We start from the raw sequence: 18,321 nt of genomic DNA on the forward strand, positions 1-18,321 counted from the left end.
GTGCAAATTCTTCATGGCATATTTAGATGGGGCTAAGACCAGTGTCATATCCTAAGGAACTAGCAAGGACTCAAACCCCAAATCTGGGACACAGTTACGCACTAGCTACAACCTGGGGTCTCCCCTCATGTTGCTTTCATGTGTCCTTTTGGTCCATATTTGGTCTCTTCCACTCTGTCTGCTAAATCTGCCATGTCTGCCTCATAGTATTTCCCTACCTGCTCATATGTAGTGATATCAGTGAATGAAAAGTACCAACTGTTGGATACATGGAATATTAATGTAAGCACACATATTGTTAATCACTTTTGTGAATAAGACATCCACATTTGTTTTATTGTGAATATTAAAGGGACATTATAGTGCAAAAATTAAATTGCATGCTGTAAAAAATCACTTAAAAGATTATTTTGATTATTCATTTATTTACTACATTACAGTATTCTAGGGTCTTGACATTGTTCCCAAACCATAAATGCACAGCTCAGTCTCCCTACCTCCATACTAGCACTGGCATCAAAGTCATCACATTCTGACTCTTCTGAGCTGTGAGTATCCTGATATGTCAGCATGAAAGAAGCATGGAGAATAAAAAGCATTAATAGCAAAGCAGAAAAAGTAGTTATCATAAGGAAAGCAGCAGAAACAAACATAGAGAAGAGAATGTCATTTATTTACCAAACTAACTAGATGATTGAGATAAATAAATCACATTGTGCCTTTAATGAATGATATTCAGTAATGGGTAGCATCTGTATTCTGGTCAGATGCTTATTTAACAATTTATACAGGTATCTACCAAAGTCTCAAAAATCTAAAAAAACATTGCATTTTTTTAATAAATGTTTTGCCATGTATTAAATCGTCTATGCTTACCAGTAAAAAACAAGAAACTTACCTAATACATCTAGAACATATATTCTGAAAGGAAAAAAGGAGATGACAAAGTGCTAGTGTCATATGTATGTATTATCTTTAGGATAGTGCCTGCTTCTTCATGTATAGCACTTGCAGAATATGTTAACTGAACTCAGGGGGCGGGACACTGAAGACAGAGGAACAGACACATGGGACAAATACTACATGAAAGGAGATAACTCAACATGACACAACCCTGATATTATGTGTTAATTGTAATTTTGCTTGTTTAAACAAAACAGTAAAATGGCTTTCTTTTAATTTAGGCAATGAGTCAGAATAGCTTAAAAAACACTGACATATACCACTATAAGATATAAAGTGTGCCTAATAAACATAAAGGATGTATTCTCCTCAGATGAGTTATCTGTTCATTATAAATTAAATGAATTTGCTGGTTAACTGCTAGCCTGGGCAGCTACATAGCTAGCACTGAACGTTTTTAACAATATCAGCCTTCAGCAGTATGATTGATGTCCATACATTTTGAAGAGAAGAATTTGTAGTTTTATCTCACATACAATGTGCTAAATCTCCTAGGGAATGACATTTTTTAATTGCAGAATACAAACTAAAATTTGTGTATAACAGTGCATGATTATGGACTTGCAATGCCATTTGGGTGTCACAAGCCCAATATAGCATACTGATAAATTCACCTGATGTAATAGAAATAAGATAGTAGAAATGTACCATTTTTGAAGCCAAATGTACCATACATATAAATATAGCTGCTGACTGTCAATACCCATAGATGAAATAACATGTTTAGTATCATTGGATAGTGTTGTGATTATACTAAACAGAAGAGTAATGATTACAGAATGCATTACAGTACAAGACAACATAAAACATGGCATGTCACATTCAAAGCCAACATAATGGTTAAACAGGCAGCTATTCGGAAATAAACAAAAAACATAACAATGTGAAGACATGAAACTACAGGACATAATTGGCAGAAGCTGTACTTATTTATGGAAGCTTTACATGCATTAGCCATATATGTATCTCAATAACACACAAGCACATGCTCATAACACCGCTTGTCACATACCCACTTATGATACTCAAGCTCCAGACTTACTACAGAACTACACTTACGTATAATATTATGCTTTAGGTTTAAATAGAAATATGTGTTCTTAAATTGTTTTTAAAGGAATAGTCTAGTCAAAATTAAACGTTCATGATTCAGATAGAGCATGCAATTTTTAGCAACTTTCTAATTTACTACTATTATCAATTTTTCTTCGTTCTCTTGGTATCTTTATTTGAATCTGAGCTTAAGAGCCGGCCCATTTGTGGTTCAGAACCTGAGTATTGCTTGCTGATTGGTGGCTACATTTAGACACCCATCAGAAAGTACAACCCAGGTGCTGAACCAAAAATGGGCTGGCTCCTATGCTTACATTCTAGCTTTTTCAAATAAAGATACCAAGAAAACAAAAAAAAAATTATAATAGGAGTAAATTAGAAAGATGTTTAAAATTGTAAGCTCTATCTGAATCATGAAAGTTTAATACAAGTCCCTAGTCGGCCAGTCGACAGTCAGACAGAAATGACTAGGGATCACGTGAATACAGGGGACAATAACAGAACAATAGTATATCACAAAGACACAGACAGAGACAAATGACATTGACACACAGGGTTACATTTTATATGTCCTTTAGTGCCAGAGGTGTTCTAGATTCATATAAAGGGAAACATTTTCTAATTAGCTGTCTATTTCTCAAGGAAATTTAGAGCAGCACCATTCAAGACTCACAAAACTATTTTTTTAATGAAAAGGCCATATGAATTATTCTGTCAGTATATAGGTAATGTTTATGGGAGATACATGCCTCATGACCTTGCACAATGAATAAGTGTATAGAACTTTTTTGGAATAACCTAAATATTTTGTCCCTGCAGATCTTCAGTGTGTCTGACACACTGCTCCACAGCCCTTAAAGCATGCAGTGTGGATGTGACCCACTTATTTCTGATGCAACAAAAACAAAATGCTAAGTAAGCTGCATGCAAATTCCTGCAGAAATGAGATATAAAATGAGGTAGGTCAGCCTTCATACATGGAGAGGCAGAGGAGCGGGATGTTGTGGGTTGACCTGTGGGGTCCAGCTCCTTACTCACTTTCACCATGTTGCCCAGAACCTCCTTTGATTTACACGGGCTGTCTGACTCCTTCCCATCCCGTTTTCTCATGCGGAGCGTGTGCCAAGAACAAGACTTCCTGTTGTACCAAAAAATGCACCAATCAAATGGAGAAACAGAAAAGCGTCTGCAGTAAAGGTGCCACCCAAAAAGATTGGGCTGTGGTAATCTGATAAAAAGCAGCAACTGAAAACAGCAGAGGTTGAACGGCCAGGTAGCACATTACAACATCTTGGCTCAAACTCAATGGGACATAAGCAAATCTATTAACAGTAATGTAGTGAAAGAGTAACTTCAAAGTTGCTTAAATTTTATTTGCATTATATAAATTGTGAGAGGTTTTGTGTATCTCATTAGTGAATGTTTACTCTCACAAAACTTGGAGAATAGAGGCTTTCTCAGTCAAACATTTAGGAATTTCTCAGAAAAATGTAATTGTTTTTTAGTTCTGGCGTTATAAAATTACCTTTTAGATGAGAGTTTTCAGATCTTTTAAGACCCATAAACCATTCTACTGTCATTACTGAATGATAACAAATAAAGAAGCTGTAGTAGTTCAGCTTTATCTCTAGCATTATAATAGTACAGTGAAACATTGTTTACTCTTTCACTACATAATTTGCTATCTGCGACCTTCAATTTTAGTAATACTGCCAATGAATTTTACAAAGCAGAAATAAATGTTTAGAGTTACTTGTAACAAACGAATAACTCTTCTTTTAAAACATATCTATCTCCTTTAGCAACAGAGCATAATGTACCCTGAATTGAAGCATTCTATTATGGTCAACAGATATACTGAAGTTCTGATGAAGAATGCTGGATCAATCCAGGGTGATCTTTTTCTCAAACTCCAAAAGACGAGGGAGATGCAGGTTCAAGTTACATGCCATGGAATTAGTTAAAATAAAGATCAAGAAGTTTTTAGTTATTAAAAGGACATTAAACACTTCTTGCTTTTGTATAAAAATTGTCCCATCTTCTAGAGAGGCTGGAAATCCTGTAACCTAGGTTTTCAAAATGATGCAAACTGCCTAATCCAGCAATTTGCATAGATTACATCATTTTTTTCTGGCCTCTCTAGGGGGCATTGAGGATGAAAGAGGCATTAAATGTCCCTTTAAAGTTTAGTATACATTTCACATTTAGCTGGGTTTATTTGATTACAAGGAAGTAATTAGCGATGTTCATCAATTCTGAGAGTTTGACACCTATCATTAACTAGAGCAAATCAAGTGGTTGGAAATTAATGATTCAATTTAGCTTTGATCAATATTTCCAAAAATATTATGAGCCAGATTACAAGTGGCGCACTATTAGCGCATTCACTTGCGCGCAAACACCGCTAGAAGTAAACTATTACAAGTTGAAAGTAAATTGTTTGTGCACACTAACTTCAGGATTTCAGATATCGCCACCACACTACCTTCTCCCCATAGATTTCAATGGAGAGCACAAACTGGAAAAAAAATGAATACTTATCACTCGTGTGCTAACCCGACAGGAGTTAAACCTACAGCTCTAACCCAAAGGTAGTTATGAATATTTTACATAAAATGTTCTATTTATTTTTTAATTTAAATATATATATATATGATTATTTTTTGTAAAATATATATATATATATATATATATATATATATATATCGTTGTGCTCATAAGTTTACATACCCTGGCAGAATTTATGATTTCTTGGCCATTTTTCAGAGAATATGAATGATAACACAAAAACTTTTCTTTAGCTCATGGTTAGTGTTTGGCTGAAGCTATTTATTATTAATCAACTGTGTTTAATCTTTTTAAATCATAATGACAACATAAACTACCCAAATAACCCTGATCAAAAGTTTAAATACCCTGGTGATTTTGGCTTGATAACATGCACAAAAGTTGACACAAAGGGGTTTGAATGGCTATTAAAGGTAACCATCATCACCTGTGATCTGTTTTCTTGTAATAAGTGTGTGTGTGTATAAAATGTCAATGAGTTTCTGGACTCCTGGGACATCAAATGTACACTGTTATACAGGCTGTACACTCACTACTTTACATTGTAGCAAAGTGTAATTTATTCAGTGTTGTCATATGAAAAGATATAATAAAATATTTAAAAAATGTGAGGGGTGTACTCACTTTTGTGAGATACTGTATATCATTTTTTATATATATATATATAAATATATGTGTATATATGTGTTTATATGTATAGACACATATAAAATAAACACACATTTACACACATATACATAAATAAATACACATGTATTTGTATGTATATATACATTATAGCTGTTTTCACTCAAACACCTTGTCATATACCATATATCTTTTAACTTTTTAAAAATATTTATATGAATCATTTTTATTAGACAGCGTATGAGTGTTATGGTGAAGTATATGAGTGTAATTGTTCATTTTAATTTATTTATGTTGTGTTTAATGCAACTTTTTTTAGCCCTAACCCTTTACACACTTGCACTTACTTTCAACTTGTTTGTTTCTACTCAATGCTTACATTTTGGACGGGCACATTCAAATGATATAATTAAGACTAAAAGCTATTTTTATTGTAACCCAAGAGGGTTACTTAATGGTACTTGTTTATTTGATTATTCTACACATGCCTATGTACAAACACCATGGTATGGCCGCTTGAAAACAAAATAGTTTGATATTCATTCCATTAACTAGTTATAATAATTTTTTTGATTAATGGGACATAAATTTAATGGGACATAACATAGTTAAAGACAAGAAACTGAAATATATTGACTAAGTCACAATAACCAACTCAGCTAATTAAACACGTTTAATGTTTGCTTTAAAGTACTATCACCTTGAAAGTATAGGGTTAAATAATCTTTTCATGAGAATTTTTTTTAAAAAGGTGCATCAGACACTTAATTATCCTGTCTCATGATATGAATTTCCCAGTTTCTGCACTTTAACTAGGTGACTGTCATATATTCATGCAATAAAATGTGAACCTCTGGCATCGGAAGGATTTTACTATAAATAAAAAACCTTGTTAAAAAGGACAGTAAATTCAGAATTAAACTTTCATGATTCAGATAGGGCATGCAGTTTTAAACAACTTTCCAATTTACTTTTATCATCAAATTTGCTTTGTACTCTTGGTATTCTTTGTTGAAGGCTATCCCTCCTCTCATCTAATTTTATTAGCTTTTCGCAGCCAGACAGTGCTAGTTTATGTGCACCATATTAGATAACATTGTGATCACTCCTGTGAAGTCAGCACTAATTGGCTTAAATGCAAGTTTGTAAAAACCACTTAGATAAGGGGACAGTCTGCAGAGGCTTAGATACAAGGTAATCACAGAGGTAAAAAGTGTATTCAAGGAACGCTGAATCCAAATTTTTTCTTTTGTGATTCAGATAGAGCATGCAATTTTAATGCAACTTTCTAATTTACTCCTATTATCAAATGTTCTTCATTCCCTTTGTATCTTTATTTGAAAAGAAAGAATGTAAGTTTAGATGCCGGCCCATTTTTATTGAACAACCTGGGTTGTTCTTGCTGATTGGTGGATAAATTCACCCACCAATAAACAAGTGCTGTCCAGGATCCTGAACCAAAAACTGTCTGGCTACTTAGCTTAGATGCCTTCTTTTTCAAATAAAGATAGCAAGAGAATAAAGAAAAATTGATAATAGGAGTAAATTAGAAAGTTGCTTATAATTGCATGCTCTATCTGAATCACGAAAAAAAAAAATTGGGTTCAGTGTCCTTTTAATATAAATGTGTTGGTTATGCTAAACTGGGGAATTATCTATATTTTTAAACAATAAAAACTTTAAAGTAGACTGTACCTTTAACTATTTTACTATTTTATAAGTACATCAGCATAATAAGGCCAATTGAATGAATCTCATCTCGGCTACCTACTGAATTACTAAAAAAAAAAAAATATTAAAAAAGTGAAAGAAAAAAAAAATCAACAAAAAATTGTCATACCTCAGTACAACATGCTTGTGGTGAAAATTTATTTTACATATTTAAAATAGTACATTTAAAATTATTAGTTACAATACATGTACAATGATAAACATTGTGACTAGCATTATATTGCACAACCTGACTTCTTGAATTTCACTTTTTTTTCATCTTTTTGTTTTAAATAGTGCAAAATACTTTATACAGGAATGTACTGGAAAGGGCAGTAGGGAAGGGAGGGGGCCTCTCCAAACATTTCTTTTGTACAAATTACATATATATATATATATATATATTTATATATTAAACCAACAGAAATTAAACAAAAAAAAGAAAAAAAATACAGTCTGTACATAGAAATTGCCATAGACAACATAAATATTCTCTCCTCTTTGAGAAGCTGGCTCAGTCCAACAGAGCAGTTTATCACAATATACAGATTAGTAGCATGGCAGAGCAGTCCAGTCCAGTCAGTTCCATGTTGTTGTAAAGATGGATCAACACAGAACTTGCCTTTACCACTTAGGATTTATAATTTGTACAACTATTAACAAAACGAGGGTGTGTCCCGCATGACTGCCCATGCTGCAGGGTTCCACATTCAATGCATGTTTCCACAGCAATGTGGAGAAAATCAGCAGAAATCCCTAACATCTGTTTTTCCTCAAAAATCCATTTAGTGCTTCCAGGACAGCCAATGTGGCACTTACTTGATGCTTCTGTCGCTATGTTCAGCAGAAGGTTTAATACTGGGGGCCAAGACTGAGCCTGGAATCCAGCCTTCAGCTGCAGGTGAGTGGTTGTTGGACGGCCGATATACCAGGAACATGTTCTGTTGATTGATGGCCAGGATCTGTACGACCTCGCCTTGGTAAACACAGATTTCGTTCTCCTTCAGTGCATAGTAATCTTGAACAACCACCATGGATGAGGTCCCATTACACCCACCTGGCTCACTCTAAAGAGATGGAAAAATAATGCTAAAGCTCAACGGCAAACATTCTCATCATATTACTGAATCAAGGCTTGCATATGAAAGGCACCACCAAAACCATTGGCAAGCAATAACTATAAGATCATTTTATAAGCATACTTCCCATAAATAGTGTGAAATGATTTAAAGTGATATGAAACCCAAAACATATATTTTGTGATTCAGACAGAAAATTACATTTAAAAAAAAGTTTGCTTCGTTCTCATGGTATTCTTTATTGAAGAGATACCAAGGTAGTTGGAGCACTGCATGGCAGGACATAGTGCTGCCATCTAGTACTCTTGCAAATGTACATTCTAGCAAAACTGCTGCCAAATAGTCCTGAGCTCACATCGCTGCTTTTCAACAAAAAATACCAACAGAAGTAAGAAAAAATGATAATAGAAGTAAATTAAAAAGTTACTTAAATTTGCATTTTCTATCTGAATCATGAAAGAAAATGTTTGGGTTTCATGTCCCTTTAATATGGCCTTATGCTGTGCCACAAGGCACCTGTTATATCTAATATAATAAATCTTGAACGTTTAAAGGGACATTACATTTTTTTAGCATCTAAAAGAGAGAATTTAAATTAGGTTACATTTTAAATGATGTTCTTCATGCTTGACTCTGTACAACAATACAGTTGTGGTAGTTGTCATGATCAACCAGTAAGACATCTGTTTATGGGGAAACGTTAGGTACAAATATACATTTACTGTGTGTTTATTTTATCACAAGTGTTATTAGCCAGTATTTCTCTTATATAGGGGATTAGGGAACTATAGAGGGTTTTAGCATTAAAGCCAAGTGTTGAATTAAACACTAAAAGGTTATTAGGAATATAGATAAAAAATTAACACTTTATTAACAATAATGCAAATAGACAAAAAACAGTGAATCAGACACCAAAAAATGGAAGCTAAGAGATGGGCATGAGCACTTCCAAACTCTATGTAGATCAATGTTTCTTTAAGGTGTCTCAATTAAAAACATGAGGGCCAGGTGGATCAGAGGACAGTGTGGGTTAGTTGCTATAAGGATATTAGGCTAGATACAGATACCGGTATAAAGGTGCTCTGTATGTCACAGTTTTAATCAACAAAATGTGAAATCATTCATATCAATTACAGACATCCTATGTGCTCAAAGGCAGCCTCCTATTTGCGTACTGCTTTGAATGAACAAAGTCAGCCGATTTCTAGCTCAGTTCCTATATAGTAAAATCATACAGACTTACATACAAACAGTGCAGCATATACTCGTGGTAGCTATAAAGGCCTACCTATATATTACTATATAAGTCAATAGATCAATGTGTATCACTTTTTAGTTCCACAAAGAGTAATATTCCTGGTAGGTTAGTATTTTGTGTGTTAAGACTAGGTAAGTATAGTTATGGCATATATCTCCCCAAACTGATTGGTAGTTAGATGTTACACCTGACGATAACATTCGTTACCGCTATTCATTACAAAGCCTAGTAACTGTCACCCAAAAGGTTCACATTAACTCTGAAATTGTCACAATATAAACACTACAGTATCGCTATTAAATGCTGGTTAGTATTGATGTTATAAACCACACACTCATGTCTCTCGGCCACGCCCACCAACGCGTTTCCGTCACTGGAATGTGACTTCGTCAGGACAGAGTCCTGCTGAGACGCCATCAGATCCCTCAATTGGTTGACCGCCTGGAGAACACTTCTCCGATGGAGTTCCCACTCCTTGGAATGAAGAATCTGTCGTCTCCGAAAAAACACTCACAATTGTCCCTGGGATGTGGAAGGTAGGTAGACAACCTCTGTGAGCCTCCGCCCACAGAGAGATCCGAACCACCTCTTACAAAGCAAAGGAATTCTGGGATCCACCCTGGAGGAGGAAAGTCAACCGAGGACAATTTGTCCAAGAGAAACCAGAATTGTCAACTGAGGATTGAAAATCGTTCTCCACTCCAAGATGAGTATGAGGAGAGCTGACCCCTAACGATTCAGGGTCCCTGCGCTGTTAACGAGTCCCAGAACTACCTCCTACCCCAGCAGGAAGGCTCCCATGGACACATAACCCAGGAATGTCTCCAGAAGGCACGCCCTGAAAGATATGCTCCTGAGAAACCACAACAAGTGAGAGACTCTTGATGACTGATCTAGATTTATCCCCTTAGACAGATCTGGGAATACTTCATACTGTGGAAATTAGCCAAAGTCCTACTGAGAGGAAAATTTAACTGCAGCTAAAACTTAACTCCCACCCAACCGGGTGTAAGAAATAACTATCTACTGGACCACTACAACTTGCTGGTGGCCAGACAGAAACGAGAACAGGAAAAATCCTTGATTTCCTAGATAGAGAATTTACAAAGGTACCCAGCAAACCATGCTAGAAGATGTAGCTAGGGTAATCATACCATTTCCCACCCATGGGAAAGAAATTGGACTAGACCTCGAGAAAAAAAAGTGTGCTTGAAGGATGACACCTGAACCAATATTGTCCAGAACAATACCCTTGCACTATCCTAGGACCTAAAATCCTTCTCGGATGTGTGAAGCTCAGAAACATGAGAAGATTCTGACTCATGGGCACAGAAAAAACCCATACTTCAGGTCTATGTTCTTATGAACAGAACCTCTAGAATCAAGGAGAATGGACACTACTTAGAGGGTCAGAATCCTAAAAAAAAAATAGGAAAATTCCTAGATCCCATTTCCAGCAGAAACTGAAACTGCCAGATAGGAAGTCCCGAACCCAGTTCAAGGAATGTCACTCAAAACACCTATAATGCAGATATCTTAGAAGGAGAAATCTGCCCCTGGGAGACATCTGAGTATGGACTCTAAAGGCCAAGACTGGCCCTGCAGAGGGAAGAAAATGAAAACTTTCCTCTGGTCATACTCTCTAAACGAATAGTAGAAAAATCTTTTAAACCCTTAAGGTTCGAGGAATAATTCTACTTAATCCAAACAACATTTGGAGGAAGCATTTGAAACTGCAATTGCAGAACTAAAAAACCTAGCCTGTACCACCAAGCCACAGATAGGCTTCTCAGCTGCTCCATATAGATTTCAGACCCAAGCTCGGCGGGCTAAAACAGCAAGTCTAATAAGACAAGGTTTTTAGATGAACCATTAACCTCCAGTTTTTTAACCCCTGAGGGTCAAGGGCTGAGTCATATTAGAAAATGAACCAATTTATCCTGGGAAGAACAGCTATATTCCCCAGGGATCAAAGTTCTCCTAGCCAGAGCAGGAATGGTCCCTACTACTTAAAGGCACCGTGCTTGACTTCCAAGACTAACCAAGCCCGACCATGCTTAGCTTCCCAGATTGGACGAGATTGAGCGCATTCAGGGGGAGAAGCCGAAGGCTCCTCCATTCCATAGAAAAATCTCCCTGCACGGTCTGTGACAAGGAAAAACAATTTCACAGAGTAATCTTAGTATATATAAAGTTTACTAGATTCTTAGGATTGACAATGCCAACTTAACGGAGTCGTTCCATTGTAGCCAAACCTCCTTAAACAATACTCAAAGGTGTTAAGGCTTAAAACTAAAGGATAATACTTCAGTATCAGGTGAAGGAATTATACTGTCCGATATTGAGATTTCACTCTCAGAGGCTACTAACATATCCACCTCCTCAGACCTATGAGCAAGAAACACCTGTGAGGCAGTAGGCGGAACAGAAACCTTACTAACTGATTCTCAAATATTCCTCTTGCGATTTCCCTTATTATAGGAAAAACAGAAGATGTCACAGATACCGCCAGATACCTATGTAGCAAATTCTGTGGGCAAACAACTACTCCAGGAGATTGAGAGAAACTGCAGGGCACTGCATGTGACTCCATAATCGGCTTGGGACTTTGAGGAGAAAGCTGTGGCATGCCTGAACAGCATCATCCTGAATGACATGAGGCTATCTCAAAATAAAAATACTATAATCTTTAATGTCCATTTAAAACAAAAAGACAAATAAAAGTGCTATCACTTTAAAAGAGTATAAATTAGCCTTAAACATAGGACAATTTAATATACATACATATAGGGCAATTTATATATATAGATAATATAGTAACAATGAATTAACAGATTAATGCATCCTGCCTGAATTCACATGATCACTGTGTTACATGTAGAAAGAGTAGGCATATATTTATGTAGCAACTGGCTTATATACATAAATACTCAGGTTTGAAAAATAACTGATTATGTGTCTTTTAAACTCAACTGCAGCTATGAACAAATGCTAACCGTGGAGCAGACTAGTCTCAAATACAAAGATTCTTAAACAAGACCGCCGCTCCCTTCTCACGTCGGAGAAGGAGCCGGGTCTCCGATACGGAACAAGAAAGATGCTGAGACAAATAACTAACAAGAAGAATCAGTACGCCACAGACTAATGGCGCTGAAACTCCCGCCTTCTGAATACAAACCTAGTTTAGAGGCAGATTGCCTGCCAAGGACATAAAGCGTGGTCGGTAAAAGCCGAATAGTGCGCCCCTCGATTAAGGTGCGCAAAGTCCCGTTACTGAAATGCCTACACACAAACATCTAAAACGACATTGGTAACAACTGAATAGCTTTCTCTCGCAATACCAATAAACAGGACAGAGATATAGAACCGCATAGCGACCCCAAACATAACAGGCATCAGCCTTCTCCCTTTAGGACAGATTCAAACCTGACATAGTTCTGTTCTCTTTACAAAGAAAAAAGAAAATGTATGCTTACCTGATAAATTTGTTTCTTTTTAGACACGATGAGTCCACGAATTTTCATCCTTACTTGTGGGATTTCACCTCTGGTCAGCAGGAGGAGGTAAAGAGCACCACAGCAGAGCTGCTATATAAAGCACCTCCCTTCCCTCCCACTCCAGTCATTCGACCGAAGTTAGGAAGAGAAAGGAAAAGCCAAGGTGCAGAGGTGTCTGAAGTTTACAAAAATTAATAACCTGTCTCAGAGAACAGGGCGGGCCGTGGATTCATTGTGTCTAAAAAGAAACAAATTTATCAGGTAAGCATAAATTTTCTTTTCTTTTTAAAGACACGATGAGTCCACGGATTTTCATCCTTACTTGTTGGATTCATTACCAAAGCAAGAGTACATGGATGATAAGGGAGGGACAAGACAGGGAACCTAAACGGAAGGCACCACTGCTTGAAGAACCTTTCTCCCAAAAACAGCCTCAGCCGAGGCAAAAGTATCAAATTTGTAAAATTTAGAAAAAGTGTGAAGGGAGGACCAAGTTGCAGCCTTGCAAATCTGTTCTACAGAAACTTCATTTTTGAATGCCCATGAGGAAGCAACAGCCCTAGTGGAATGAGCCAAAAACTCTTTCAGGAGGCTGCTGTCCAGCAGTCTCATATACAAAACGGATGATACTCTTCAGCCAAAAAGAAAGAGAGGTAGCCGTAGCTTTCTGACCCTTACGTTTTCCAGAGAAAATGAAAAAGAAGACGACTGACGAAAGTCCTTAGTCGCTTGTAAATAAAATTTCAGAGCACGGACCACGTCCAAATTGTGCAAAAGACGTTCCTTTTGAGAAGAAGGATTAGGACAGAAGGAAGGAACAACAATCTCCTGATTAATGTTCCTGTCTGAAACAACCTTAGGAAGGAACCCTTGTTTAGTACGTAAAACTACCTTATCCGAATGAAAAATAAGGTAAGGTGAATTGTATTGCAATGCCGAAAGCTCAGACACTCTTCGGGCTGAAGAAATGGCAACAAGAAATAAAACTTTCCAAGATAACAACTTAATATCTAAGGAATGCATAGGCTCAAACGGAGCCCCTTGAAGAACTTTAAGAACTAAATTCAGACTCCATGGAGGAGCAATTGGTTTAAACACAGGCCTGATTCTAACCAAAGCATGACAAAAGGATTGAGCATCTGGGACATCCGCCAGACGTTTGTGTAACAAAATAGATAAGGCAGAGATCTGACCCTTTAGGGAACTTGCCGATAAACCCTTCTCCAATCCTTCTAGGAGAAAGGACAAAATTCTGGGAATCCTAACTCTACTCCATGAGTAGCCCTTGGATTCACACCAATAAAAATATTTTACGCCATATCGTATGGTAAATCTTTCTAGTCACAGGTTTACGAGCCTGGATCATGGTCTCTATGACCGAATCAGAAACCCCCCGCTTGGATAGGATTAAGCGTTCAATCTCCAAGCAGTCGGCTTCAGAGAAGGGCGAAGAGAGAGATTTGGGTGAAGGAAGGGCCCTTGAATGAGAAGGTCCTTCCTCAACGGAAGTCTCAAAGGTGGCAGGGATGACACGTCCACCAGATCTGCATACCAAATCCTGCGAGGCCATGCAGGAGCAATGAGGATCACTGATGCCCTCTCCTGTTTGATTCAAGCAATGACTCAAGGAAGAAGCGCAAACTGAGGAAATAGGTATGCAAGATTGAAGGACCAAGGAACCACCAGAGCATCTATTAGTTCTGCCTGGGGATACCTGGACCTCGACCCGTATCTCGGGAGCTTGGCATTCTGACGAGATGCCATGAGATCCAACTCCGGCTGACCCCATTTGAGAATCAGGTTGGAGAACACTTCCGGATGGAGTTCCCACTCTCCCAGATGAAAAGTCTGCCTGCTCAGAAAGTCCGCCTCCCAGTTGTCCACCCCTGGGATATGGATCGCTGACAGATGGCAAGAATGGGCCTCCACCCACCGGATTATCTTGGCTACCTCGGTCATCGCTAAGGAACTCCTTGTTCCTCCTTGATGATTGATGTAAACCACTGTCGTTATGTTGTCCGTCTGGAATCTGATGAACTGGGCCGAAGCCAACTGAGGCCAGGCCAGAAGAGCATTGAAGATTGCTCTCAGTTCCAGGATGTTTATAGGAAGAACAGATTCCGCCGCAGTCCACAGTCCCTGAGCCTTTAGAGGACCCCAGACAGCTCCCCACCCTAGAAGGCTGGCATCTGTTGTCACAATCACCCAGGATGGTCTGCGAAAGCATGTTCCCTGGGATAGATGATCCAGAGACAACCACCATGGAAGTGAATCCCTTGTCTCCTGCTCCAGGGTTATTCGAGGAGACAAGTCTGTATAATCTCCATTCCACAGCCTGAGCATGTTTAACTGCAGAGGTCTGAGGTGAAACCAAGCAAACGGGATGATGTCCATTGCGCCACCATCAGTCCGATTACTTCCATGCACTGGGCCACTGACGGCCGAGGATTGGACTGAAGGGCTCGACAGGTATCTAGAATCTTTGATTTCCTGACCTCTGTCAGAAAAATCATCATGGATATAGAATCGATTACAGTTTCCAAGAAAGTCACCCTTGCTTTCGGGATTAAGGAACTCTTTTCCAGATTTACCTTCCACCCGTGAGTCCTCAGGAAGGACAGTACAATGTCGGTATGGGACCTTGCTTGTTGACAAGATGGCGCCCGGATTAGAATATCGTCCAGATAAGGCGCCACCGCAATGCCCCGCGGTCTTAGAATTGCCAGTAAAGACCCCAGAGCCTTTGTGAAAATTCTGGGTGCCGTGGCCAGCCCGAAAGAAAGAGCCACAAACTGAAAGTGCTTGTCCAGAAAAGCAAACCTTAGGAACTTGTGATGATCTCTGTGGATAGGAACATGAAGGTATGCATCCTTCAAATCCACTGTCATCATAAATTGACCTTCCTGGATCAATGGAAGAATGGTACGAATAGTTTCCATCTTGAATGATGGAACTCTGAGAAACTTGTTTAGACACTTGAGATCTAATATAGGTATTGAAGGTTCCCTCTTTTTTGGGAACTACAAACAGAATTGAATAAAATCCCTGCCCCTGTTCTGGAACGGGAACAATTACTCCCAGGGAGGAGAGGTCTCTTACACAATGTAAGAATGCCTCTTTTTTATCTTGTTTGCGGATAATCTTGAAAGAAGAAATCTTCCTCTGGGAGGAAAATTCTTGAATTCCAGTTTGTATCCCTGAGACACTATTTCTACCGCCCAGGGATCCTGAACGTCCTGAACAAAAAAAGAAAGCCTGCCCCCTACCAAATCCGGTCCCGGATTGGGGGCATGCCCTTCATGCTGTTTTGGAATCAACAGCTGGCTTCTTGGATTGTTTACCCTTGTTCCAAGACTGGTTTGGTCTCCAGGTAGACTTAAATTGCGAATAGTTCCCTTCCTGTTTAGAGGAGGAAGAGAAAGAATTCCCCTTGAAATTCCTAAAGGAAAGAAAATTACTTTGTCGTCCATTTTGTTTACTTCTCTTATCTTGAGGAAGGAGATGACCCTTGCCTCCTGTGATATCAGAAATAATTTCCTTCAGGCCCGTTCCAAACAAGGTCTTCCCCTTGTAAGGAATTGCCAGAAGCTTAGACTTGGAAGATACGTCCGCAGACCAGGGCTTTAACCATAAAGCTCTGCGGGCTAGGATAGAAAACCCCGAACTCTTAGCCGCCAATTTAGTAATTTGCAGAGAAGCATCTGTAATAAAGGCATTAGCCAACTTTAGAGCTTTAATCCTATCTTGGATCTCCTCTAAAGTGGTTTCAGTTCTGAGAGACTCAGACAGATCATCAAACTAATAAGCTCCTGCACTAGTGACCATAGCAATGCAAGCAGCCGGCTGCAATAGCAGACCCTGGTGAACATAAATCTTTTTAAGTAGACCCTCCAACTTCTTATCCATGGGATCTTTAAAAGCACAACTATCCTCAATGGGAATAGTAGTTTGCTTGACTAGAGTGGAAATAGCTCCTTCCACCTTAGGCACCGTCTGCCAAGTTTCCCTGACAGCGTCCGCTATAGGAAACATTTTCTTGAAAATAGGAGATGGGGAAAAGGAAATACCTGGTCCATTCCTTGGAAATAATCTCTGAAGTCCGTTTCGGTACTGGAAAACAACGTCTGAGTAAGAGGGAACTTCAAAATATCTGTCCAATTTGCTAGACTTTGCAGGAGCGACCACTACTGTAGAATCGCAGTCGTCTAAAGTAACTAAAACCTCTCTGAGCAACAGACGGAGGTGTTCTAGCTTGAACCTGAAAGAAACAACCTCTGAATCAGTCAAAGGTACTGACCCTTCTGAGTCTGAAATTTTGCCTTCTTATAGAACCTTCATACCCTCCAACTCAGCTCCCTGGGAGGCTACCTCTGAGATTGCCATCATAGTAACAGAAACCTCATTTACTACTTGGTTGTCCTTTCTCTTACGCTTGCCTTGTAGCATAGGAAAAGCAGACAATGCATCAGAAATTGTGGAAGACATAAGAGCAGCTATGTCTTTTAACGTAACTCCAGCAGCCGGTAGAGCAGAAGTACAGGGCACTGCTTGTGCGGGCGTTAAATCTTGGGACGCTTGGGGAGAAAGCTGCGGCATACTCTGAATCTCATCGGTAGACTCCTGAGAAGCATCCGCCCTTGAAAACTTTTGCTCATGAAAATTCTTTTCCTTATAACTCAAGGCCCTTTCAATACATGACGGGCAGAAAGGGATTGGTGATTCCACATTAGCATCCAAACACATGGAGCAAGTAACATTTTGCACAGCTCCTAGGTCCATACTGCGGTACAAAAATAAAAGCTTTTTTTTTTTTAAAACAAAAAAGGAAAAACAAACGTTACTGTCTCTTTAAGAGTTTGCAAAAGTAACCATTACACTATGTAAGGAAAATATATGCTCAAAGACAGTCAAATTATTAACAAAAAATTTGGTGACAAAAAACGATACTGTGACTTTAAATTTTAAACAGTCGGATCGAGCCATCACTCGAGAAGGAGTGATATAGCAGAAGAAGAAAGGGTTGAATTGGACCTCCAAAGCACCGCTAAAGATCCATTAGCTCTGCCTGAGGATCCCTGAACCACGACCCATTAATGGGTAACCTGGGACAGGTACAGGCGTCCTGAAATTCACGATCGGCGTCCCCATTCAGATACAAACATCCGAAAAACTTCGGATAGAGACCTTATCCCTAGATCCAGGGAATGATTGTAGGGAACATCCGTCCCTAAAGATCACACTCAGAGAGTGGATCGTTGACAATGAGCAGTAGTGGGCCTCCGCCCGCCACCAAACTCGAGATACTACCCTCTACTTATTAGAATCTCTCCTTCTCAGAAAGAGATCTAAACTGCTGAGAGAAAAAAGGCTGACTAGAATCCATACACTAGGACGAACCCAGAAGACAGAACCCTCAGAGCAAAATGCTTGCCCGAGGAACCATAAGAATAATTGGGAGGGAATCTCCTAAATCCACGGTCCCCCATAGGACACGCTCTCCCCAACTGACAGGCTAGCGACTAAGTAAAAAAAACGCCTGGGAGAGCTAAGAGAAATGTCCCTCAAG

The 18,321-nt window shown here is 38.7% G+C and overlaps 1 protein-coding gene across 3 annotated transcripts in view; it reads right to left on the reverse strand.

Moving 5' to 3' along the window:
* The window catches only part of KALRN (kalirin RhoGEF kinase), a 731,621-nt gene that overhangs the window by 108,912 nt on the left and 604,388 nt on the right, over window positions 1–18,321 (reverse strand). For 2 of the 3 annotated variants that reach the window (XM_053698061.1, XM_053698062.1), the window contains one exon: window positions 7,064–7,988. In XM_053698061.1, the coding sequence (XP_053554036.1) occupies window positions 7,737–7,988 (252 nt within the window). In that variant the 3' untranslated portion in view covers window positions 7,064–7,736. Of the gene's footprint in view, window positions 1–497; window positions 558–3,054; window positions 3,155–7,063; window positions 7,989–18,321 lie in introns of those variants that run through there. The other variant, XM_053698064.1, reaches the window with a different exon arrangement.

This window comes from Bombina bombina, chromosome 1, assembly GCF_027579735.1.
Source record: "Bombina bombina isolate aBomBom1 chromosome 1, aBomBom1.pri, whole genome shotgun sequence".
Classification (NCBI taxonomy): Eukaryota; Metazoa; Chordata; class Amphibia; order Anura; family Bombinatoridae; genus Bombina; species Bombina bombina.